Source organism: Penicillium samsonianum, assembly GCF_028829775.1.
Source record: "Penicillium samsonianum strain IBT 33392 chromosome Unknown utg000002l_segment0_segment0, whole genome shotgun sequence".
NCBI classification, from domain to species: Eukaryota; Fungi; Ascomycota; class Eurotiomycetes; order Eurotiales; family Aspergillaceae; genus Penicillium; species Penicillium samsonianum.
In genome coordinates, this window is record NW_026643260.1 from 1,796,522 (window position 1) to 1,813,577 (window position 17,056).

The following is a 17,056-nucleotide window of genomic DNA, read 5'->3' on the forward strand; positions in this document are numbered from 1 at the left end:
GCCACAGTAGCTGAGATCTACATCCCGGCGGTGCGGTATTCTTCCACTATATTCGGATCACTTCCATGTTTGATTGACTAGGGATGTGCGAACAGCTACCAGTGGACAAGAAAGAAAAATTAATGGGGCTTCTGAAGAACAGGATCGATTACGTATCGCCGATCTTACAGCCATGAACGAGGGGTCAATGCTATGTATAGGTGGGGGATCGGCACGCGATCACTCGCCTAGGCTATCAGAAGAAAAGCACAAAAAAACACCATACCACCATACCTCCAAAGTCTGTCAAAATGAAGATCTGTGTCTTTCAATCATGCTTCGAAGAACTCCAAGCTTCGGTCGGCGAGTCTCAAAAGCTATGCATGAACCCCGGCCAACACATCACCCAGCACACAATATCCCACAACACCATCCACAAGACCACAGCGCAAGCCCAAATAGATGCCGCAGTCCGCGAAGGCCATGACTTCTATTTAAATTTCATGTGGGGAACACACGACGACTCACTAGCTGGCATCAAGGCAATTCAATACTTTGAGTCGCTCAACCTGCCTAGCGCTGGTATCCAAAGCTCCGAGCGCGAACAGTCCAAATGGGACTTCTTTGCCGAGGCGAAACGTGCTGGGAGTCCCCTCATTCCGGGGACGACGAAATTTCCTTTATTCGTTAAACCTGCGTCGAGCTATGGGAGTATGTTCATTGATGAGCATTCTTTGTGTCAGAATGAAGATGAGTTGGACCGCTGTATTCAGAGATTGAACAAGTTGATGCGTTCTGTGCGCGTCTTGCGTGCGCAAGCGCTTGGATACGCGGATCCAGACCAATATGCTGATGCTCGGGAGGCTGAAGGGAGGGATAGTTTGGACCTTGTCGTGCAGGAATTCATCGACGGAGAGGAATACTCTGTTGTGGTTATTGCTATGGGGGAGAGTCCATTTCCTCTCATTCCGCAACGTGCGAAATACAAACAAGTTTCCGGCCAAGGCCGATTCTTGACTTTGGATTTGAAGTTTGATGAGGCGTCTGGATATGAGCTGCTGGACGAGAATGACGACCCGCGGCTCTGGAGGCACTTGCAAGCTACGGCCGTCGAGGCTTTCACGACGAACAAGATGTATACGAACTACATGGGCTGTGATGTTGATATGCGCATTGGTCGGGATGGGAGGGCTTATGTCATTGAAGTTGATCCGCTTCCTGTTTTCTTTTATCCTATTGGATCCCAGCTTGAGGATACAGATATCCAGCGGGGGTTTCCTGGGAGTTATCGGGCCGTTGTCAACACTTATATCACTAATTACTTTCTGAAGCATCCTGGCAAGCGTGGGGATGATTATATTGAAGTGGCAAACTTCTATGACTCTCTGGCTCAATCTCATGCTGGCCGGGTTTCAGCAGCCGACGCTGCCAGTTGTATTACAACGAGATCTTATCAAGGAACTGCACTTGATCTTGCGTGTGGAACTGGAACTGTCGGCCACCATCTGAAATCGGATCCGGAAAACCAAATTACGGAAATGGTGGGAGTCGATATATCCAAGAGATCGTTGGATATCTGCCACCAAAACAATTTGTATACCCAACTTGTTCATGAAAGGATGGAAGTATACATGGCGGAAAGGACACAAAGGGTAGACCATATATTCTGTATATGGGCACTACAGCATCTTTCCATGGAGGAGCTTGACTTTGTACTCGCCCGATGTTTCCAACTTGCCAAGCAGTCCATCACTTTGGTGGTTGATGCAATTGGAGCGGCCTCTAGTAGCCCCCTTGATTTGATGTACGAAAGATTCTCGACGGATCATTCCGAAAGCTTGAGAACTTTCGAAATTCCGCATGGATGGTCTGTCTTGCCAAATCATTGTCGGGATAGTCAATATTTGCGCTTCTGTTTCCAGCGAAAAGTGTAATAGGATTTGAATGATGTTCAAAGTTTCTATATTTTGTATATTCTAGGAGGCAAATAAATGCCACGAATCCAAAGAGTCTAAGAGATGATAGTGTACGTCGTGAGCAGCAGGAGCATAGCACGGTATGCGCAGGAGGGGATTCCATAAGGGCGGCATAGATATTAAGCAGAATGAAGTTGCATAAACTAGGTTGACCGCTCTAATACCTATAGACGAGGCTGGAGATTGAAGAATCTTCCAGTTTACTATACGGTAGGGTTGGTAATAAGTGAAATGAAACGAGACAAACCTTTGATAAACCTGGTAAACCTTGAAAAACCCAAAACACACAGAAAGGAGAAACAGACCAATGAGAGCGAAGCTTGGCGCGAAATTTGGCTGTGTTTCTTGCGTCAAATCTCCAAGTCAGCCTCGCGCAATGCGGTTTGTAACTCCTTTCACGCTGTTCCTTCGTTTCGGGGCATTATTTCACCATTGCATTTGGTTCATCAACATCATTCCTGTCTTCAAACGGTGTCTTTGGCCTATATTATTGCCTAATTACCTTATCTTTTCCTTCTGTTGCGCGCACTTACTGCCCGCGTTCTAATTTGCATTCTTAATATTGATGACCCGTTTCCGATCCTGTCAATCTCGTGAGGGGCTAACGTTCCAGGATCCATAGCATGGTTCTCCCAGGAGCCTTCAGATTTGGCATTAAGCTAATATAATTTGGGCTCCTAGAAGCGACTCAGAGCGTGTCTAGGATGCAAACTCTTCCGGGAGTGGGTATTGGCTTCCTTACAAGATATATTAATCGTTATTGTGAGTTGAGCTAACTAACACGAGAAATCAATAGGCTTAGTGCGCCACATGGTTGGCATGTGGTTGCACTCCACAGGGTTTGACATGATTGGACGAGACATACAAGACAGCTTGATACCCGTTTAGGTCAAGGAACAATCTCGGCATGGTTCCGCAGACGTACGCTAGCGCATTGCCCGCCGCTTAAGTTCGCGTCTCCCACCGTTATCATCAACGATCATCTTCTTCCCCCTCCGGCCCTCTTCGCGATCATGGGTTTCTTCCGCACCCTGAGCCTGATGGCTACGGCTATGGCTGTGGTGGTTGCAGAGCCCCATGCATCTCGAAACCCACCTACTTCTCCCAGCGTCACCATCGAGCAGGGGTCCGTCAAGGGCTTTTTCCAGAATGACACCACCGTCTTTCTAGGAATCCCCTTTGCCGAGACCACTGCTGGCGAAAACCGCTGGAAGGCTCCTAAGCCCATCGGCTCGTTCCCAAACGGTCACTTCGAGGCCACTGCCTATGGACCATCCTGTGCCCAGGCAATGTCTGGCACGGCAATCACCCACCAGAGTGAGGATTGCCTCAGCCTCAATATTTGGACCCCGCAGCAGGGTGCCAATCTTCCTGTGTTCGTCTATATTTACGGCGGTGCCATGGTCACCGGCGGCAGCAGCAACGCCCAATGGCAAGGGTACAACTTTGCCCGTAATGATGTTATCTACGTCAACTTCAATTACCGCGAGAGTATCTATGCCTCGCCCAATGCGCCTGAGCTGCAGGGACAGTCCCAGAACTTTGGAGTCCTGGACGTGGAGTTGGCCATGGAGTGGATTTACCAGAACATTGAGGGTAGGTTCCTCTTTCTCTTAAACCACCTTGTGGCCTTTAACTAACCTAGTCGCTAGCTTTCGGTGGTGATAAGTCGCGCATCGTGCTGGGTGGCCATTCATCCGGTGGAGTCCACGTTGATCACTATCTCTGGAATCACCCCGATACCTTCCTGGCCGGTGCGGTCGAGATGTCTGCCAATGCTGTGTCTGGTCCTGGCTATGCACCCGCCGGTGTCGCGCTGAAGCAGGTGGTTCAGGAAATGCTGGATGCCGGCGTGACTCTGGACTGCACGGCTGAAGACTACACTCTGGACTGCCTGCGCGCAGCAGATACTTACGCCTTCCAGACGAGCTCCTTTAACTCGACCTTGAACACCTGGTTCTCACCGTCAGTGGACGAGATTACCCGCTTCTCCAACTACACCGACCGCTTCGTCAAGGGTTACTACCCAACATCGGTGCCGCTGATCGTCGGCAACTCCGACCAGGAGGGCAAGATCTTCGGCTACGTCTACGGCGGCGAGAACACTGACTTTTCGTCCTGGATCCGCACTTTTGATGCCGACCTTGCCTTCGTGCCCGCGGACCAGCTTCTGGCGGCCTACAACGAAGCCGACTACGGCTCTGTCTCCCTGATGAGCGGTGCATCTTACGGCGACGCGCGCTTCCTCTGCGCGATCGACGCCCTACTGGACCTGCGCGCCGCGAAGCAACCCACCTGGATCTACCGCTGGTTCGGCAAATATTCGAACGTGCTGCCGATCCCCAATCTCGGGCCCTCGCACGGCAGCGAGGTGCCCTTTTACACGGCGGCAATGAGTGCTTCTCGCTGCTGGGCGGCGTGACCGATGCGGAGCAGCAGCTGGCGGACTACATACACTCCGGGTTTGTCGCGTGGATTCAGAAGCCCGGCGCTGGGCCTGGCTGGAAGCAGGCCCGGCCTGTTAATGGTCCCCTGGCGCGCGTGGGTGTGCCTGGGCATGAGGAGGAGATCGTGATGAGCACGACTGGCGCGTATAACCAACGCTGCCAGAAGGTCTACAAGCCCAACTATCCTAACTACCCAGTGGTGCAGAACCCTGTGTTGCTGGCTGGAAGTGCCTGAGAAATATAAGGTTCCGGCCTTGGCTTGTTCGTATAATAGAAAGTTAGATCTAAAGTTATAATTTCTATCCAATCGTGGTCCATCATAGAATGACCCTAATGCAGGTACTACCACGGGTCGCGAACAGCCCCCAAGACCGGAATCTTGTAAACTGTAAACAGCATTGCAACTGCATCCCGAGGTCCCCACAGTGGAGATAGCACCTGTGCTGAGCCGCAAATCAAATACTCTCAGGAACACTCGGGGGTTTGAAAGTTCCGACAGGGCGTTCTGCAGAAGTGGCACTAGTAGTACCTGGATCGAGCCCACGTTCTACCTTTTCGCCACTGCGGATCTAGAAGAGATCACTCGGTGGGGGGCACACGAAGTTGGCCCCGATGTAAAATTCCCCTTATCTAATATGTGGGAAATAATACACGACCATAGCCGTGCCAAGCGCCCAACACCACGATACCTGGCGTTGGTGCGCGCCAGCAGATACCGGATTTTCACCAGATACCAAGTCTAGAAATTAGGTATATTTTATATGACTTGCACATACAAAAGATACTTATGCACCTCGTAGGCACCATATAAAATTTCTTAATCATTGAACTAGTTCGCGAAGAGAAGATATATATAGTGTAAAGGAAGTCTATTACATTTCTCAAACTTTAACAAGCAATATTAAGTTTGCCAAAAGGAAAGAAAGTACCTAGTAGCATACTCCGGTACGAGTTGATATACGAGTTGATATAAAGTGTTTTTTTTAAATTATTATCCTTCTTCCATATTATATATTGAGAATTAATACTAGTATTAAATTAATTAAGCTAGACTTATATTATATATTTAGTGGATTGTTAATTTGAACCCCCCTCCCCCTTTTTTCAGCCTATTCTGACCGACGTTGCCTGAATTTTCAGTACCGCCTTCCCGATCGGGTTCGACACTGAATTCTGCCGTGCTTTCTGCCACTTCATTTCCTTTCTGCTATATATTCTGCCTACACCTAGTTTATATAGTAAAGAAACATGTAATTTGATTAGAAAGAATTGCTTATTCTACCTGATTCCTATTGACGATGGAGCTGACGATAAAGCCAGTGACGATGAAATAGTTGAAAGGGTAGAAAGTGAGATATGAACAACAATGACTTAATCCTATTAGGAGTTTACATAATAAAGCGCAGGTACCTACCGTATTACTCTATCGCATGGCAAGTTTGACATAAAGGCGGTGTATAAAATTAGAAGGCGGTGAGGGAGCGGTGTCGAGGTAGGTGGTTAACCCAATTAGGAAGGTGCACCTGAAGATTCGGGTCAGAATAGGGGTGTCAAATTAACAACCCCCTACATTTATACTCTTTCTCTTCCCTAGTTAACTAGTTTCGAGGGTTGAGAAAATTTGTATCGTGCCTGCGAGGTGCATAAGTATCTTTTGTATGTGCAAGTCATGAAATATACCTAATTTCTAGACTTGGTATCTGGTGAAAATCTGGTATCTGCTGGCGCGCACCAACACTACATATGTAGGTATTGTGGTGTTGGGCGCTTGGCACGGTTAACAAAAACTTCGGTTCCTGTTTAGGGCAGTTCCACATAGTAAAATAATTACCAACGTTTACCCTAAATATATATGTATGTATTCAAAGCACAAATGTAATCTTACCAAGAAAGATACCATCCTATATAATACAAGGCAAATCGCACAGACCCCCAATCTAAGTGTAAGTTCGATCCATGGATAAACCTTGGAAGGATCTGTGCTAGCGCCTTCTAAGGCAGTGGAGTGGGCCTTGGAAAAAGGTGTGTCAGTGTATTCTCTCAATTTGGAGAATGGCTGTAGCAGATCAGATGTCTTGTAGATAACTTAGAATAATAATTACTATCCGTGCCGCACTTTATTTTCATGCTCGTCTTGCCTTGCCATTCCCTCTCTCTACGGTTCGTGACTGAGACAGAGGCAAGTCAACATGGCGCGTCCGGATCTGGGGCAAGTGGTATGCTGTCTTCTCTTCAAACTTTACACATCCTCCTCGTCGCCTGCTAGCTTGCTAATGTGGTTTCCGGTATGCAGGTGGCCTGGTATGTCTGCACTGTGGCGGCGTGCATCTTCCTGGTCTGTCGCCTAGTGGTCCGCCTGCGGCTCCTGAAGCGGCTTTACCTCGACGACTTGTTCGTTTGCCTGGCTGCCTTGTGTCTAATCGGCGATCTGGCAATCCAACATTATATGTTCAACCAGGGTAGGTGTTTCAAGTATTGAACTGGTGGAGCAAAATTATAGAGGACTCTACTGACGATGGCGGGCATAGGCATGTCTGAAATGGCGAATACAACCCTGGATCAGAAGATTAATATGATGAAGGTAAAACAGCCTGAATAGGAAGTATGTACCATCACATTATTATTAATGCCCAGTTTATCCACTAGATGATCATTCCGGGCTCCACATTATATGTCACTGCGCTGTGGCTGATCAAGTCTAGCATGGTGATCTTCTACAAGCGCCTGGCGGATCGCACCCGGTACCAGATTGTGTACAACATCACACTTGGTATCCTGGCTGCGACCTGGCTAGTGCTGTTTTTTGATATTGTCTTCAAGTGCTATCCGCCCAAGCGGCAGTGGGAGGGGCTTACAAATGCTGAGTGTGAGGAAGCTTCTATATCAACTACCTACCACAGACGCAGGGACTGACGCTCTTTCAGTGACATGTCCCCAAGGACCGTCCACAGTGAATTACTGGCTCACGATACTCTGTATGGCCCTATTTCTTCCATTTACTGGGATAATCAACTAACCCTTTGCAGTCAACATCTTCAGTGATGTCTTCAGTAAGGTTTCGAGCTCAATTCATCTCAATCGCTCCGTTTAACACAGTTCAACCAGTCATATGCCTCCCCATTTCGCAAGTTGTGCGACTCAAGATGCCAAAGAAACAAAAGTGGGGTGTCATCTCTGTCTTCCTCCTGGGTGGTCTTGTAGTCATCACTAGCAGTATGTCTCCCCTCCATCTGCTCCTCTAATCTCCTTCCCACAACTAAACCACGATGTACCCAGTTATCCGAGCAATCTACTCCTACAACAACGAACAAATGATCACCTGCACCGTCTCCATGGTCGAAACCGCCATCGCCATCATCGCTTCTTGTCTCCCCGTTCTCCGCACCCTGGTATTCGGCTCGCACTCTCGCACGGGAACCTATAGCGGCCACCGCGGCTACGAGCTCTCGCACTCTGGCGTGCATACCGGCGCCCAGACCAGCAAGCAAAACACCACCGTATCCGTCTCACAAAGTCACGTTGACCGCGGCGCCGATGAGATTTCGTTCCATGACTCCGAGGATGGATTGGTCAAGGATACGGTACCGGTTTCTGGACCGGGGATTGCCGTTAGGCACGACTATTTCGTGCACGAGGATCGTGCATGAGGATGCACGGAAACTCTGTGAGGCTAGCTTGTGAAGCGCCCACCCTGTCGATTGTGCATCTCTCCACCACACGCTTATCTTGATTAAAACTAATTTCGATGTGTATGGCACCTAATAGTACTTGTTCTCGATCCTTTCTTCCGCTTGCTTGTTACCATTATCGACCTTCTGCTACTTTGAATGGTTACTAACTGCGTTTTTCAACAAATAATCCTTCCCCCAGACTGTGTGCACCAAACCGAACAGCCCGCAAATTGGCCATTGCTGCCACACCCACACTGCCAGTCTCCATGGTCTTTTGAGGCTCTTTCCAGATAGCGACTATTCGTCAGGCTCTGATCGTACTTCTGATACAGGTTTGGTAAATGTGCCGCATGGTACTTTTTTCGCAATGCGTCCAAACTTGATCGGTCGTAGATCTTCCAAAATTCTTCTTCAGTGTAATACGTTCGCGTATACAGCCACTTCTGCCCCCCAAGTTGTTGCACCAATTTTTCGAGCGCACGATTGAAATGCCGATATGCCACCTCTCCGGATGGTCCGGGGCCCCAAACTCCAACGTAAGTAAGGAAAGTAGCCCTGGAGTACAGTACTGGTAACGAAGTGGGTGGCTGCCTGAAGGTGTAGTCACATACTGATGGTGGTGGCTTTGGATAATTGTTTGCCTTGTTGCCTGAAGTGCCGGGCCATCTGCCCAGGTGACCGCCTGTGATTACCCTCAATTTCGCTCTCTCTCTGTCCAATATCCTCTCGCCTTTCTCATTCACCACATTAATCACGTGTTTGAAAATTTAGTACGTGCTGTATTATTGGAATTCCGATAGGAAGAGCACCCAATTTGAGAAAAACGTACATGGTATGGTCCATCCTGTCGAGATTGGCAGTGCGTCTTCTCTGTGGCTAATGTACACCAACCAGTGCCGAAATGGTTACCTCATCAGAACAAGATAGACCACATAAAAGGAAGAGAATTCTCATGTCCTGTACAGAATGTCATCGGCGCAAGCAAAAGGTAGGGACACAAGAAAGCACATAAACAAGAAAAAGAAAGTTACTAAATATTGAATAGTGTGACCGCCAGTATCCATGTTGCAACTGCATCAAGCGAGGAACGCAGGTATTTACACTTCTAGACGCAATATTGCTTTTGGTCTGATTGGCAACTGCAGGATCTTTGCCACTACGACGCTTCACCCAAGGGCTGCCAACCCACCCAAAGCAGTTCTAATGTGAGTGGCTCCTCGAAAACGGAAACCAGCTCTAGTAGCAATATGGGGAATTTGAACCCACCTGCTGGACCGGGCCCTGAATGGACTAGCGAATCTCAGGACAAGATCAGAAATTTTGGATACTCCAGCCACGGCAACCACAACTCGATGAGCTTATTACGGGCCGTAGAGCTTTATGGAGATCAGGACACGAGCTTAGTTGGCTCCTCTACCACAAACCAGCCCCCGTTTCCGACCGATGCAGACCGCAAGTACAGGGAATTAGTCCGCCAGCTACCTCCGCAGCCCTGCGTCGATATCCTGGTCCAAACGTTTTTCTCCGATATCAATTGGCAGTATGACCTGCTCGACGAGGAATCCTTTAGAGAAGACTTGGATGCATGGGGAAAGATCTCATACTCTGACCTTCAAGTGGGCTTCGGAAGACTGGCGCTGGGAACCACTGTGTTTCCAGCATTACTATTTCAAGTCCTCGCACAGGCGCTTCTTTTTCACTCTCCTCATGATGACATGATCAATTCTCTCATTACTATGGCTGACATGACCTTTCAAGATATTGGGGCTGAATACAGCGATAAGGGTGCTGAGTTACTCGCAGTTCTGGGGAAAAAGGAGATCACAATCGCCACGGTCCAAGGAGGTGTGCTACGTGCCTCGTTTTTGAAAAGTAGTGGCAAAGTTGTTGAAGCCTGGCACACACTTGGGGCAACGATCCGAGATGCGCAGGAAATTGGCCTACATACCGGACAATTTGTGTCAGGTGGGCCCGGGCGCGAGAGACAAAATATCAGTCTCGTTGGTCACAGAATTTGGGTGGTCTTGCATATTTGGGACATCCACATGGCCGTCGTTCTCGGTCGACCGATTGCCACCGATCTACAAATAGATCGCTTCGCTTGCACTATAGAGGACGAAGAAAGGCGGCGAGACTTATTCTCGCATTGGCAAACCGAGACTGATCTCCCTCGACCGTTTGACCTCATCCTCGCCGGCTTTAATGTGGCCTACCGATATTTCAAGGATGTTCACAAACTGGAACATAACGGTGCCAGCCCCCAAGACTACCCCATGGTCGAACACATTCACGCTTCAATCAAGATGAATTTAGAGCTTTTACCATCTTGGAGCCGGATGGAAAACCCAGATACGAAGTTCGATCAAATGCATGGGTGTCAGTGGCTACCTGTTGCCCGAGAAGGGCTGTCTTCGCTCATCCACCTTGTTATTCTCGCACTTCATCGACCCTACGTATTCTCCGTTGCCAACAGTCGCACAGAAGCCCTCAAAGCTGGCATATCCATTCTTCGTGCGCAGGAACGACTATTTCAACAGTCACAGCCGCACCACTGCAAGGTGTTTAATCCGGTCTACGCTTCGTTCGATGCCATTGTGCTCCTTGCAGCACTCTGTCTTGTTTTTCCGAATGAGAATCACGAAATACGGGAAGAGTGTATTCAAGTTGTTGAAAGAGGGATGCAAAGGCTGGGCATCATTGGTCAATTTAATCCCATGGCAAAGTCAGCACATGGCGTTGTTTGCAGCTTGTACCGTCGCCTAAGGCATCGGTTCGACATCTCCGAAACCGCTGATGGCGCCGGACCACTTTTCAGCAACGAATGGATCTCTCCCAACAGCGATACATTTCTCTATAATGGGGCACCGTTGGAACTCTCTTTTGATGCTGTTCTGCCTCCGCGCCCAACCCATGACCTATTCTACAATCATATTTCAAGTACACAAACCCCCTTCATGGAGACACCGAACAGTTTGCCCTTTGACCCGCTTACTGTGGGCATTATAGATAGTTGGAATTTTGAAGGCGCCTTCTCAGATGCCAGCTTTTGGAGTTGGATGAACCAGCCTAATCATTGAAAATGTACCTATCGCCAACTATCGCCAATTGCATTCTATTTAATCTCCGCAAACCAGGCCGCAATATCCCCCACATTGCGATCAACACAGTCCGGCTGGTCATAGTGCTGGAAGTGGGAAACCTCGTTGTTCCAGATCAACTTCTTTTGACTCGTGGGAATGGACTCGTAGTGGCGCTTAGCTGCAGCCGCATTCATACAGTTGTCGCCGTGGATCAACAGCGCCGGCTTATCCAGCTTCGCCACACCAGGAACGGTGGTATAGCTAAAGTGGTCCAGGTCACTCATCACCGCGTACCGATTCTCAAATTCCTTCAGGGTCCAGGGGCCATACCAGGACCAAACGACTGGCCCCGGAAGGCCGGCCAGTGACCCAGTATTAGGGTCAGCGGGCGTCGGATCAACCAGCGGCTGGTACACCACTTCCCCGGTCTTCTCGTACAATTCACGGGCTTGCTGAGCTCGCTCAAGTCGTGCTTTGTACAGGGCCTCTCCTTGTTCGGGGGTGGGCAGTTTCATCGCCGCGATATCTGCACCGGGCTTCCATGCAACACACCCAGCGCAAATCATGTAGATGTCGGTTTCATGATCCCGGTAGTATCCTGAGACCGAGGCCACACCTATGACCCGGCTATCATACGATGCCACATCCAGGGATTCGGGGCCGCCCTGGCAGATACCGACTAAGAAGAGCCGCGATGGATTGACATCGCCGCGTGTCGATAGGTAGTCAAGTCCTGCGACCATGTCCTCGTTTTTCATCTTGGGGTTTTCCAGTCGTCGGGGTTGGCCGGTGCTTTCGCCAACAGTGCGGGGGTCGAAAATCAAGGCTGCGTAGCCTTCATCTGCGAGACGGGTTGCGTATTGCAGCGGTGCTTGTTCTTTCACAAAAGAGTATGGACCGGTGATAACGACACCAGGTGGATTCGTGACATTTGTGGGACGGAAGAGGATTCCACTGACAGTCTCTCCATGAGAAGGATATGTGATCTTTTCAGTGGTGTACTGGCCGTGGGAAGGCATTTTGAATTCGTTTTAATGAAGTTTGGTTGTAAAGTATGAGAAGATCTTGATGCTCTTTAGCATTGAATCTCGCCAGGTTTAAATAATCCAAAGTCATCGGCGTTATGCAACAGTTATGATGGCCATCGGCCCCTCCGATGGCTCGCCGTAGTCTCACTATGCATGGCAACTATGATGCATTAGATTTAGCGGACTCTAATGATATCTCCGATCTCCATTTTAGTACTCCACAGATACATGTCCAATTATCGCCGATAAAAGCGGGTCAGGCTGGAGGCTAACGCCGATACACCAATCAAAGGGATGCAACAACGGAACTCAAATTAACGCCGAGATCCGAACCATAACTCTGAGCCGTGTGGGACTACCGGATCTGGCAATGAATGATGTGCATCATAGTAAAGCTGGCCGCAAAGGGAGGGGCAAGACATAACAAAAACTTAAAGCTGCCCGCTCGCTCACAGCGATTCAACCTTCCAGTACTACCTCACTTCAACTCTCCCATCTAATTCAAAAGCACAACCAAACAAAAATGGCACCCAACGTCCTCGTTGTTCTCACCTCCTATGGCAAATTCGCCGCCACAGGAAATCCAACCGGCTGGTTTCTGGTACGCAACTTCAATTGCAGCTGCAATTGATAAACTACAATTCCTTCTTATCTATAACATTCAATTACGCAAATGCTAACGATGTATCCAAAAGCCCGAATTCGCTCACCCCTGGGAGGTCCTCCACAAGAAGGTCTCCTTGACCGTCGCCTCGCCCAAGGGTGGCGAGGCACCATTGGACCCAGCTTCCCTGAAGATGTCCGAGTCGGATCCCGTGTCACAGACTTTCTTTAAGGAGCAGAAGGAGCTGTGGACGAACACGCACAAGCTATCGGAGATACTCCCGCGTGTCGCCGAATTTGATGCTATCTTCTATGTTGGTGGTCACGGACGTATGTTTGTCGCCTGCTTTGAAATATATATCCTAACAAGATAAAACAGCCATGTTCGACTTGACCGAAGACCCAGACTCCGTGGCTCTAATCGAAGCCCTCGCAGCCGCCAACAAGCCTGTCGCAGCGGTCTGCCACGGACCCTGCGTGCTGCTAAACGCCAAGGCACCATCCGGCGTGCCTCTCATCTCCGGCGTGACGGTGACCGGACTCACGAACGAGGAGGAAGATGCCACGGGCCTTTCGTCGCTTATGCCGTTTATGCTGGAGACGGAGCTACGTCGTGCCACTGGCGGCAACTATGTCAAAGCTGCGGAGACCTGGGGCGAGAGTGTTGTTGTTTCTAAGGCCGCTGGAACGGGGTCGATCCTTATTACTGGACAGAACCCTGCTTCGGCGGCGGGCGTTGGTAAGGAGATTTTGAAGGCCTTGGGGTTGTAAAGAAGATTTATAGAAATATCGGTGTTACCGAAGACCCTACGAATATTAAGCTGCGCCATGCGACCTATTAAAGACTAACGTATTGTCTTTTAGAGGGGGTATAAGAGGAGCCAGGCTTGTCCTTGGATACGTGCCCTCGATTCCCGTACAACATGTGTTCACAGGCAGTTGACTCCACATTTGAAGTCTCCAAGGAGCTTCAAGATCACCTAGTTTCACTCTACTTTACATGGGAACAGCCATAGTTTCAGCTGGTCGAGGAAAATTTGTTTCGGGAGAGCTGGCAGGAAAAAGGGAGATATTGCAATTCACTGCTTTTCAACTGTATATTCACCCTGGGCTCTCGCTACTCGGATAGAACAGAAGTACTTTCCAACCCAGAAGATCCTAATACAGCAGGCCAGACTTTTCTGGACTAAACTGCATATGTAAAAAAAGACATTTCCTACCTTAGAAGATTTCCAAGTTTACATAATTGGGTTTATTCCCTAATTGGGAAACCCCGAATTGGGGGGGCGGGGCCCCGGGGCGCGGGGTGACGCCCAAATTACTCAGCGTTTGTGGTCCACTCTCATCCATCATCCTTAACCTTGGAAAGCACAGGCACGTCCACCGCTGCCCCAAGACAACGAGCAAAGTTGTACTTAATTCGTTGACACTCGAGCTTCAATCATTCATTCGAACCCTGATCATTCCTATTGTCACCTCCAACATGTCGATGGTTTCTACAGTCCCTTTTCAGCTCTCGGGCCGGTATGCCGAGCGAAATCGGTGGGAAGTTCTCAACGGCCCGGGCGACTCGCGTGTAACAGGAACTCAAATCATCCAAGATGAAAGTCTAGTTGACCAATGGGGCGACAAGGTTATTCTGATTACTGGCGTTTCTTCTGGAATTGGTGTTGAGACTGTGCGCGTCTTGGCATCTACCGGAGCGACTATCTTTGGCACAGCCCGGAATCTTGATAAGGCAAAGGAGGCCTTGGTTGACGTACTTGACACTGGGCGTGTTAAGCTTCTTTTCATGGACCAGACAGACCTTTCGAGTGTTCGGGCGTGTGCTGAGGAGTTTCTGAAAGAGAGCTCCAAACTCAATGTTGTTATCAACAACGCGGCGGTGAGCTAGTTGAAAAAAGTCTCTCAAAAGAGCGTCAGCTCACTATTTGATCGTTATAGGTGATGAACACCCCGGAAAGTCGTACTAAAGACGGCTTTGAGCTACAGTTTGGAACAAATCACCTATCTCATTTTCTCCTCTTCTATCTACTGAAAGATAGCCTACTGGAAAGTTCAACGCCTACATTCCATTCTCGCGTTATCAATGTTTCCTCAGCGGGCCACCGTTATAGTCCTATTCATTTGGACAATGTCAACTTTGAAGGAAACTACAATGGTTGGCTTGCTTACGGATCTAGCAAAACAGCCAATATATACATGGCCACCCAAATCGAGCGTTTGTATGGAGCGTTAGGTCTTCATGGGTATAGTTTAAATCCTGGGGCCTTCATGAGCCCCAATCTCCAGAAACACTCCCAGGAAGAAATGGAAGCAGTGATGCAGAACAAGCGCGCACTGGCATATTTGTCTAGTCTCGAACAGGGCTGCGCAACCACTATCTATGGCTCTGTCTCGAGCGAACTGGAAGGGAAAGGCGGGTTTTACTTGGAAGGAGCATCTGTGGCAGCTTTGCCGACTCCTTCGGACGGGGATGGACTCGAATATGGATACGGCAGTTGGGCATTTGATGAGGCAAACGAAAGGGAACTGTGGAAGCTTAGCAAATCGTTGCTAGGAGTAGAGTAATGCCGAGATTCATCAACATCACTATATATAAAATTGTGCGCAGGTGTCTGTGTATTGAAAGCTGGATATTGCCGTACAGCCCAGCCCTCCTCCCCCCAATAGCCGAATTTTATCGTTATTGGCAAGGGAAATTGTCTAAGAAGCCACGAAGACTGAACTGGTCTACTAGGAAGAGAATAGAAGACGCAAGCCTGAAAGAAAGTGAGTGTTTAAGAGAAGAGAAACTAAAGAGGAGCAAACTGCCACTCTATACACGAACGTAGTCATCTAACTGAGAGAGGCCTGAAGCCGTTGACAGAAATAATTGCGATGGATATAGAACATCGTGGGTACATGCAGAAACGGGCTTATCATCATACGAGATGGCTCTTCAGTGTCAACCAATTGTTCTATCACTTCAACCACCAATATGCCTACCACAAATCTTCATGGTTGGCTTGACTTTTCAGCAATTCGTTGGAACACTGCCGATGGCTCCAGGAAGGTCTCTGCCCGATAGCACTTCACACGCCCGGCATCGTCCTTCCGGACAGAGAACACGGCAAAACCGGGAATAGTGATTTCGTCGGTGTCTAGGCTATCTCCTTTGACAAGATATCGGATGGTCGCAGCTTGGTAGATACGAGGGGCGACATAGTCAAAGTAGCGGACCTCGTGGGTCATCATATCTAGTTGGCCGAGGACGGTTTTGAACATCTGCCGCACCTCGCTGCCCTTGATCACAGGGCTATTTGCATATTGCATCTCCACATCGTCGGTCATAAACTCGTCAAGCCAGTGATCGGTGTCAAGGGTAGCACTCGCTTGGTGGAACTAAGTATCGCTATCAGTTGGTTGTCCTGCGGTTTACGAGAAGAAATAGACTTACCGCTTCCAGCCACTTCAACACAGCGTCATTATCAAGCTCAGGACCGGCCGACATTATGAAAAAAAAAAAATGAGGGCTGCAGGTACGAAATCTTTTGAGATACCAAGTACGATAGGCTTTCAAAGCTGGCGAAAGACCTAGTTTTATAACTACGAAATAGCCCCCCAAACTGCTTATAGCCCCCAAACTGTTTATAGCCCCCAAACTGCTTATAAATTCAAAATCGACTTACCTTGAAAAAGTTGCGATTCACAGCTTATCTCCAGAAAATTGGACCTTGCATATCTGTTTCTAATCACAGGTCTATATTCATTTCCTTCGGTGTGACTGAATATTGATTCGTTTGTCTCTGTAGCCTTAATTATATATGTTCACCGTAGTAGTGCGGTCTTGGCGCCACGTCAATTTAACTCACTAACTTTAACTCTTAACTATACCACCTATAACACCCCAACGTCCTATTAATTCAAATAGTAGGCGTAGGAATAATCTATCTCCCTACCTTAGGGGCTAGATCGTTAGTTAATATAAAGTGGGGCTCTTAATCATTACTCCTACGCGATATTACGAATTACCTAAGTTTAGACCTCGCCCTCACCCGTATGGACTCGGAACCGACCCGACCCTTAACCCGCATTTTAGGGTTAAGGGTCCTTACATACCTAGAACTCGCGGGTAGAACTCGTAGGGCTAGGGATCCATTTGATCGGGAGTGACAGAAGGGATGAGATGTTTGTGACTAACACAGAATTTACGTCGGGCCAATCCCCTAGCGCTAGATATGTTGCTTAACTAAGTATTCAAAGTCGAACTGATCCGTCGAGTGCCGGAAC

The 17,056-nt window shown here is 48.7% G+C and overlaps 9 protein-coding genes across 9 annotated transcripts; 7 read left to right on the plus strand and 2 right to left on the minus strand.

Moving 5' to 3' along the window:
• Positions 1 to 290: 290 nt before the first annotated feature.
• N7471_002528 (ATP-grasp fold subdomain 1) lies at positions 291 to 1,913 on the plus strand (the record flags this gene model as incomplete). The annotated part of the gene is made up of 1 exon (XM_057275248.1): positions 291 to 1,913. One exon carries the CDS (start codon positions 291 to 293, stop codon positions 1,911 to 1,913), a length of 1,623 nt encoding a protein of 540 aa, XP_057139886.1.
• A 1,055-nt stretch (positions 1,914 to 2,968) lies between these two features.
• On the plus strand, positions 2,969 to 4,637 carry N7471_002529 (uncharacterized protein; the record flags this gene model as incomplete). The annotated part of the gene is made up of 3 exons (XM_057275249.1): positions 2,969 to 3,551; positions 3,608 to 4,326; positions 4,392 to 4,637. The coding sequence occupies 3 exons, from the start codon at positions 2,969 to 2,971 to the stop codon at positions 4,635 to 4,637; spliced, it is 1,548 nt and encodes a 515-aa protein (XP_057139887.1).
• A 1,954-nt stretch (positions 4,638 to 6,591) lies between these two features.
• Positions 6,592 to 6,881, plus strand: N7471_002530 (uncharacterized protein; the record flags this gene model as incomplete). Its single annotated transcript, XM_057275250.1, has 2 exons — positions 6,592 to 6,618; positions 6,696 to 6,881. The coding sequence occupies 2 exons, from the start codon at positions 6,592 to 6,594 to the stop codon at positions 6,879 to 6,881; spliced, it is 213 nt and encodes a 70-aa protein (XP_057139888.1).
• A 167-nt stretch (positions 6,882 to 7,048) lies between these two features.
• Positions 7,049 to 8,049, plus strand: N7471_002531 (uncharacterized protein; the record flags this gene model as incomplete). Its single annotated transcript, XM_057275251.1, has 3 exons — positions 7,049 to 7,268; positions 7,499 to 7,615; positions 7,679 to 8,049. 3 exons carry the CDS (start codon positions 7,049 to 7,051, stop codon positions 8,047 to 8,049), a joined length of 708 nt encoding a protein of 235 aa, XP_057139889.1.
• A 1,271-nt stretch (positions 8,050 to 9,320) lies between these two features.
• N7471_002532 (fungal specific transcription factor domain-containing protein) lies at positions 9,321 to 11,150 on the plus strand (the record flags this gene model as incomplete). The annotated part of the gene is made up of 1 exon (XM_057275252.1): positions 9,321 to 11,150. One exon carries the CDS (start codon positions 9,321 to 9,323, stop codon positions 11,148 to 11,150), a length of 1,830 nt encoding a protein of 609 aa, XP_057139890.1.
• Positions 11,151 to 11,185: 35 nt separating this feature from the next.
• N7471_002533 (alpha/beta hydrolase) lies at positions 11,186 to 12,172 on the minus strand (the record flags this gene model as incomplete). The annotated part of the gene is made up of 1 exon (XM_057275253.1): positions 11,186 to 12,172. The coding sequence occupies one exon, from the start codon at positions 12,170 to 12,172 to the stop codon at positions 11,186 to 11,188; it is 987 nt and encodes a 328-aa protein (XP_057139891.1).
• A 532-nt stretch (positions 12,173 to 12,704) lies between these two features.
• N7471_002534 (type 1 glutamine amidotransferase domain-containing protein) lies at positions 12,705 to 13,555 on the plus strand (the record flags this gene model as incomplete). The annotated part of the gene is made up of 3 exons (XM_057275254.1): positions 12,705 to 12,782; positions 12,877 to 13,114; positions 13,164 to 13,555. 3 exons carry the CDS (start codon positions 12,705 to 12,707, stop codon positions 13,553 to 13,555), a joined length of 708 nt encoding a protein of 235 aa, XP_057139892.1.
• Positions 13,556 to 14,146: 591 nt separating this feature from the next.
• Positions 14,147 to 15,399, plus strand: N7471_002535 (uncharacterized protein). The gene is made up of 2 exons (XM_057275255.1): positions 14,147 to 14,669; positions 14,729 to 15,399. The coding sequence occupies exons 1-2, from the start codon at positions 14,268 to 14,270 to the stop codon at positions 15,353 to 15,355; spliced, it is 1,029 nt and encodes a 342-aa protein (XP_057139893.1). The 5' UTR covers positions 14,147 to 14,267; the 3' UTR covers positions 15,356 to 15,399.
• A 382-nt stretch (positions 15,400 to 15,781) lies between these two features.
• N7471_002536 (uncharacterized protein) lies at positions 15,782 to 16,277 on the minus strand (the record flags this gene model as incomplete). The annotated part of the gene is made up of 2 exons (XM_057275256.1): positions 15,782 to 16,168; positions 16,224 to 16,277. 2 exons carry the CDS (start codon positions 16,275 to 16,277, stop codon positions 15,782 to 15,784), a joined length of 441 nt encoding a protein of 146 aa, XP_057139894.1.
• Between the last annotated feature and the right edge of the window lie 779 nt (positions 16,278 to 17,056).

Bases quoted from the DNA above. Each gene is read 5' to 3' on its own strand.
- N7471_002535 (XM_057275255.1), top strand. From the start codon at position 14,268: ATGTCGATGGTTTCTACAGTCCCTTTTCAGCTCTCGGGCCGGTATGCC. The intron at 14,670-14,728 runs GTGAGCTAGTTG...TGATCGTTATAG, and splicing joins TTGTTATCAACAACGCGGCG to GTGATGAACACCCCGGAAAG.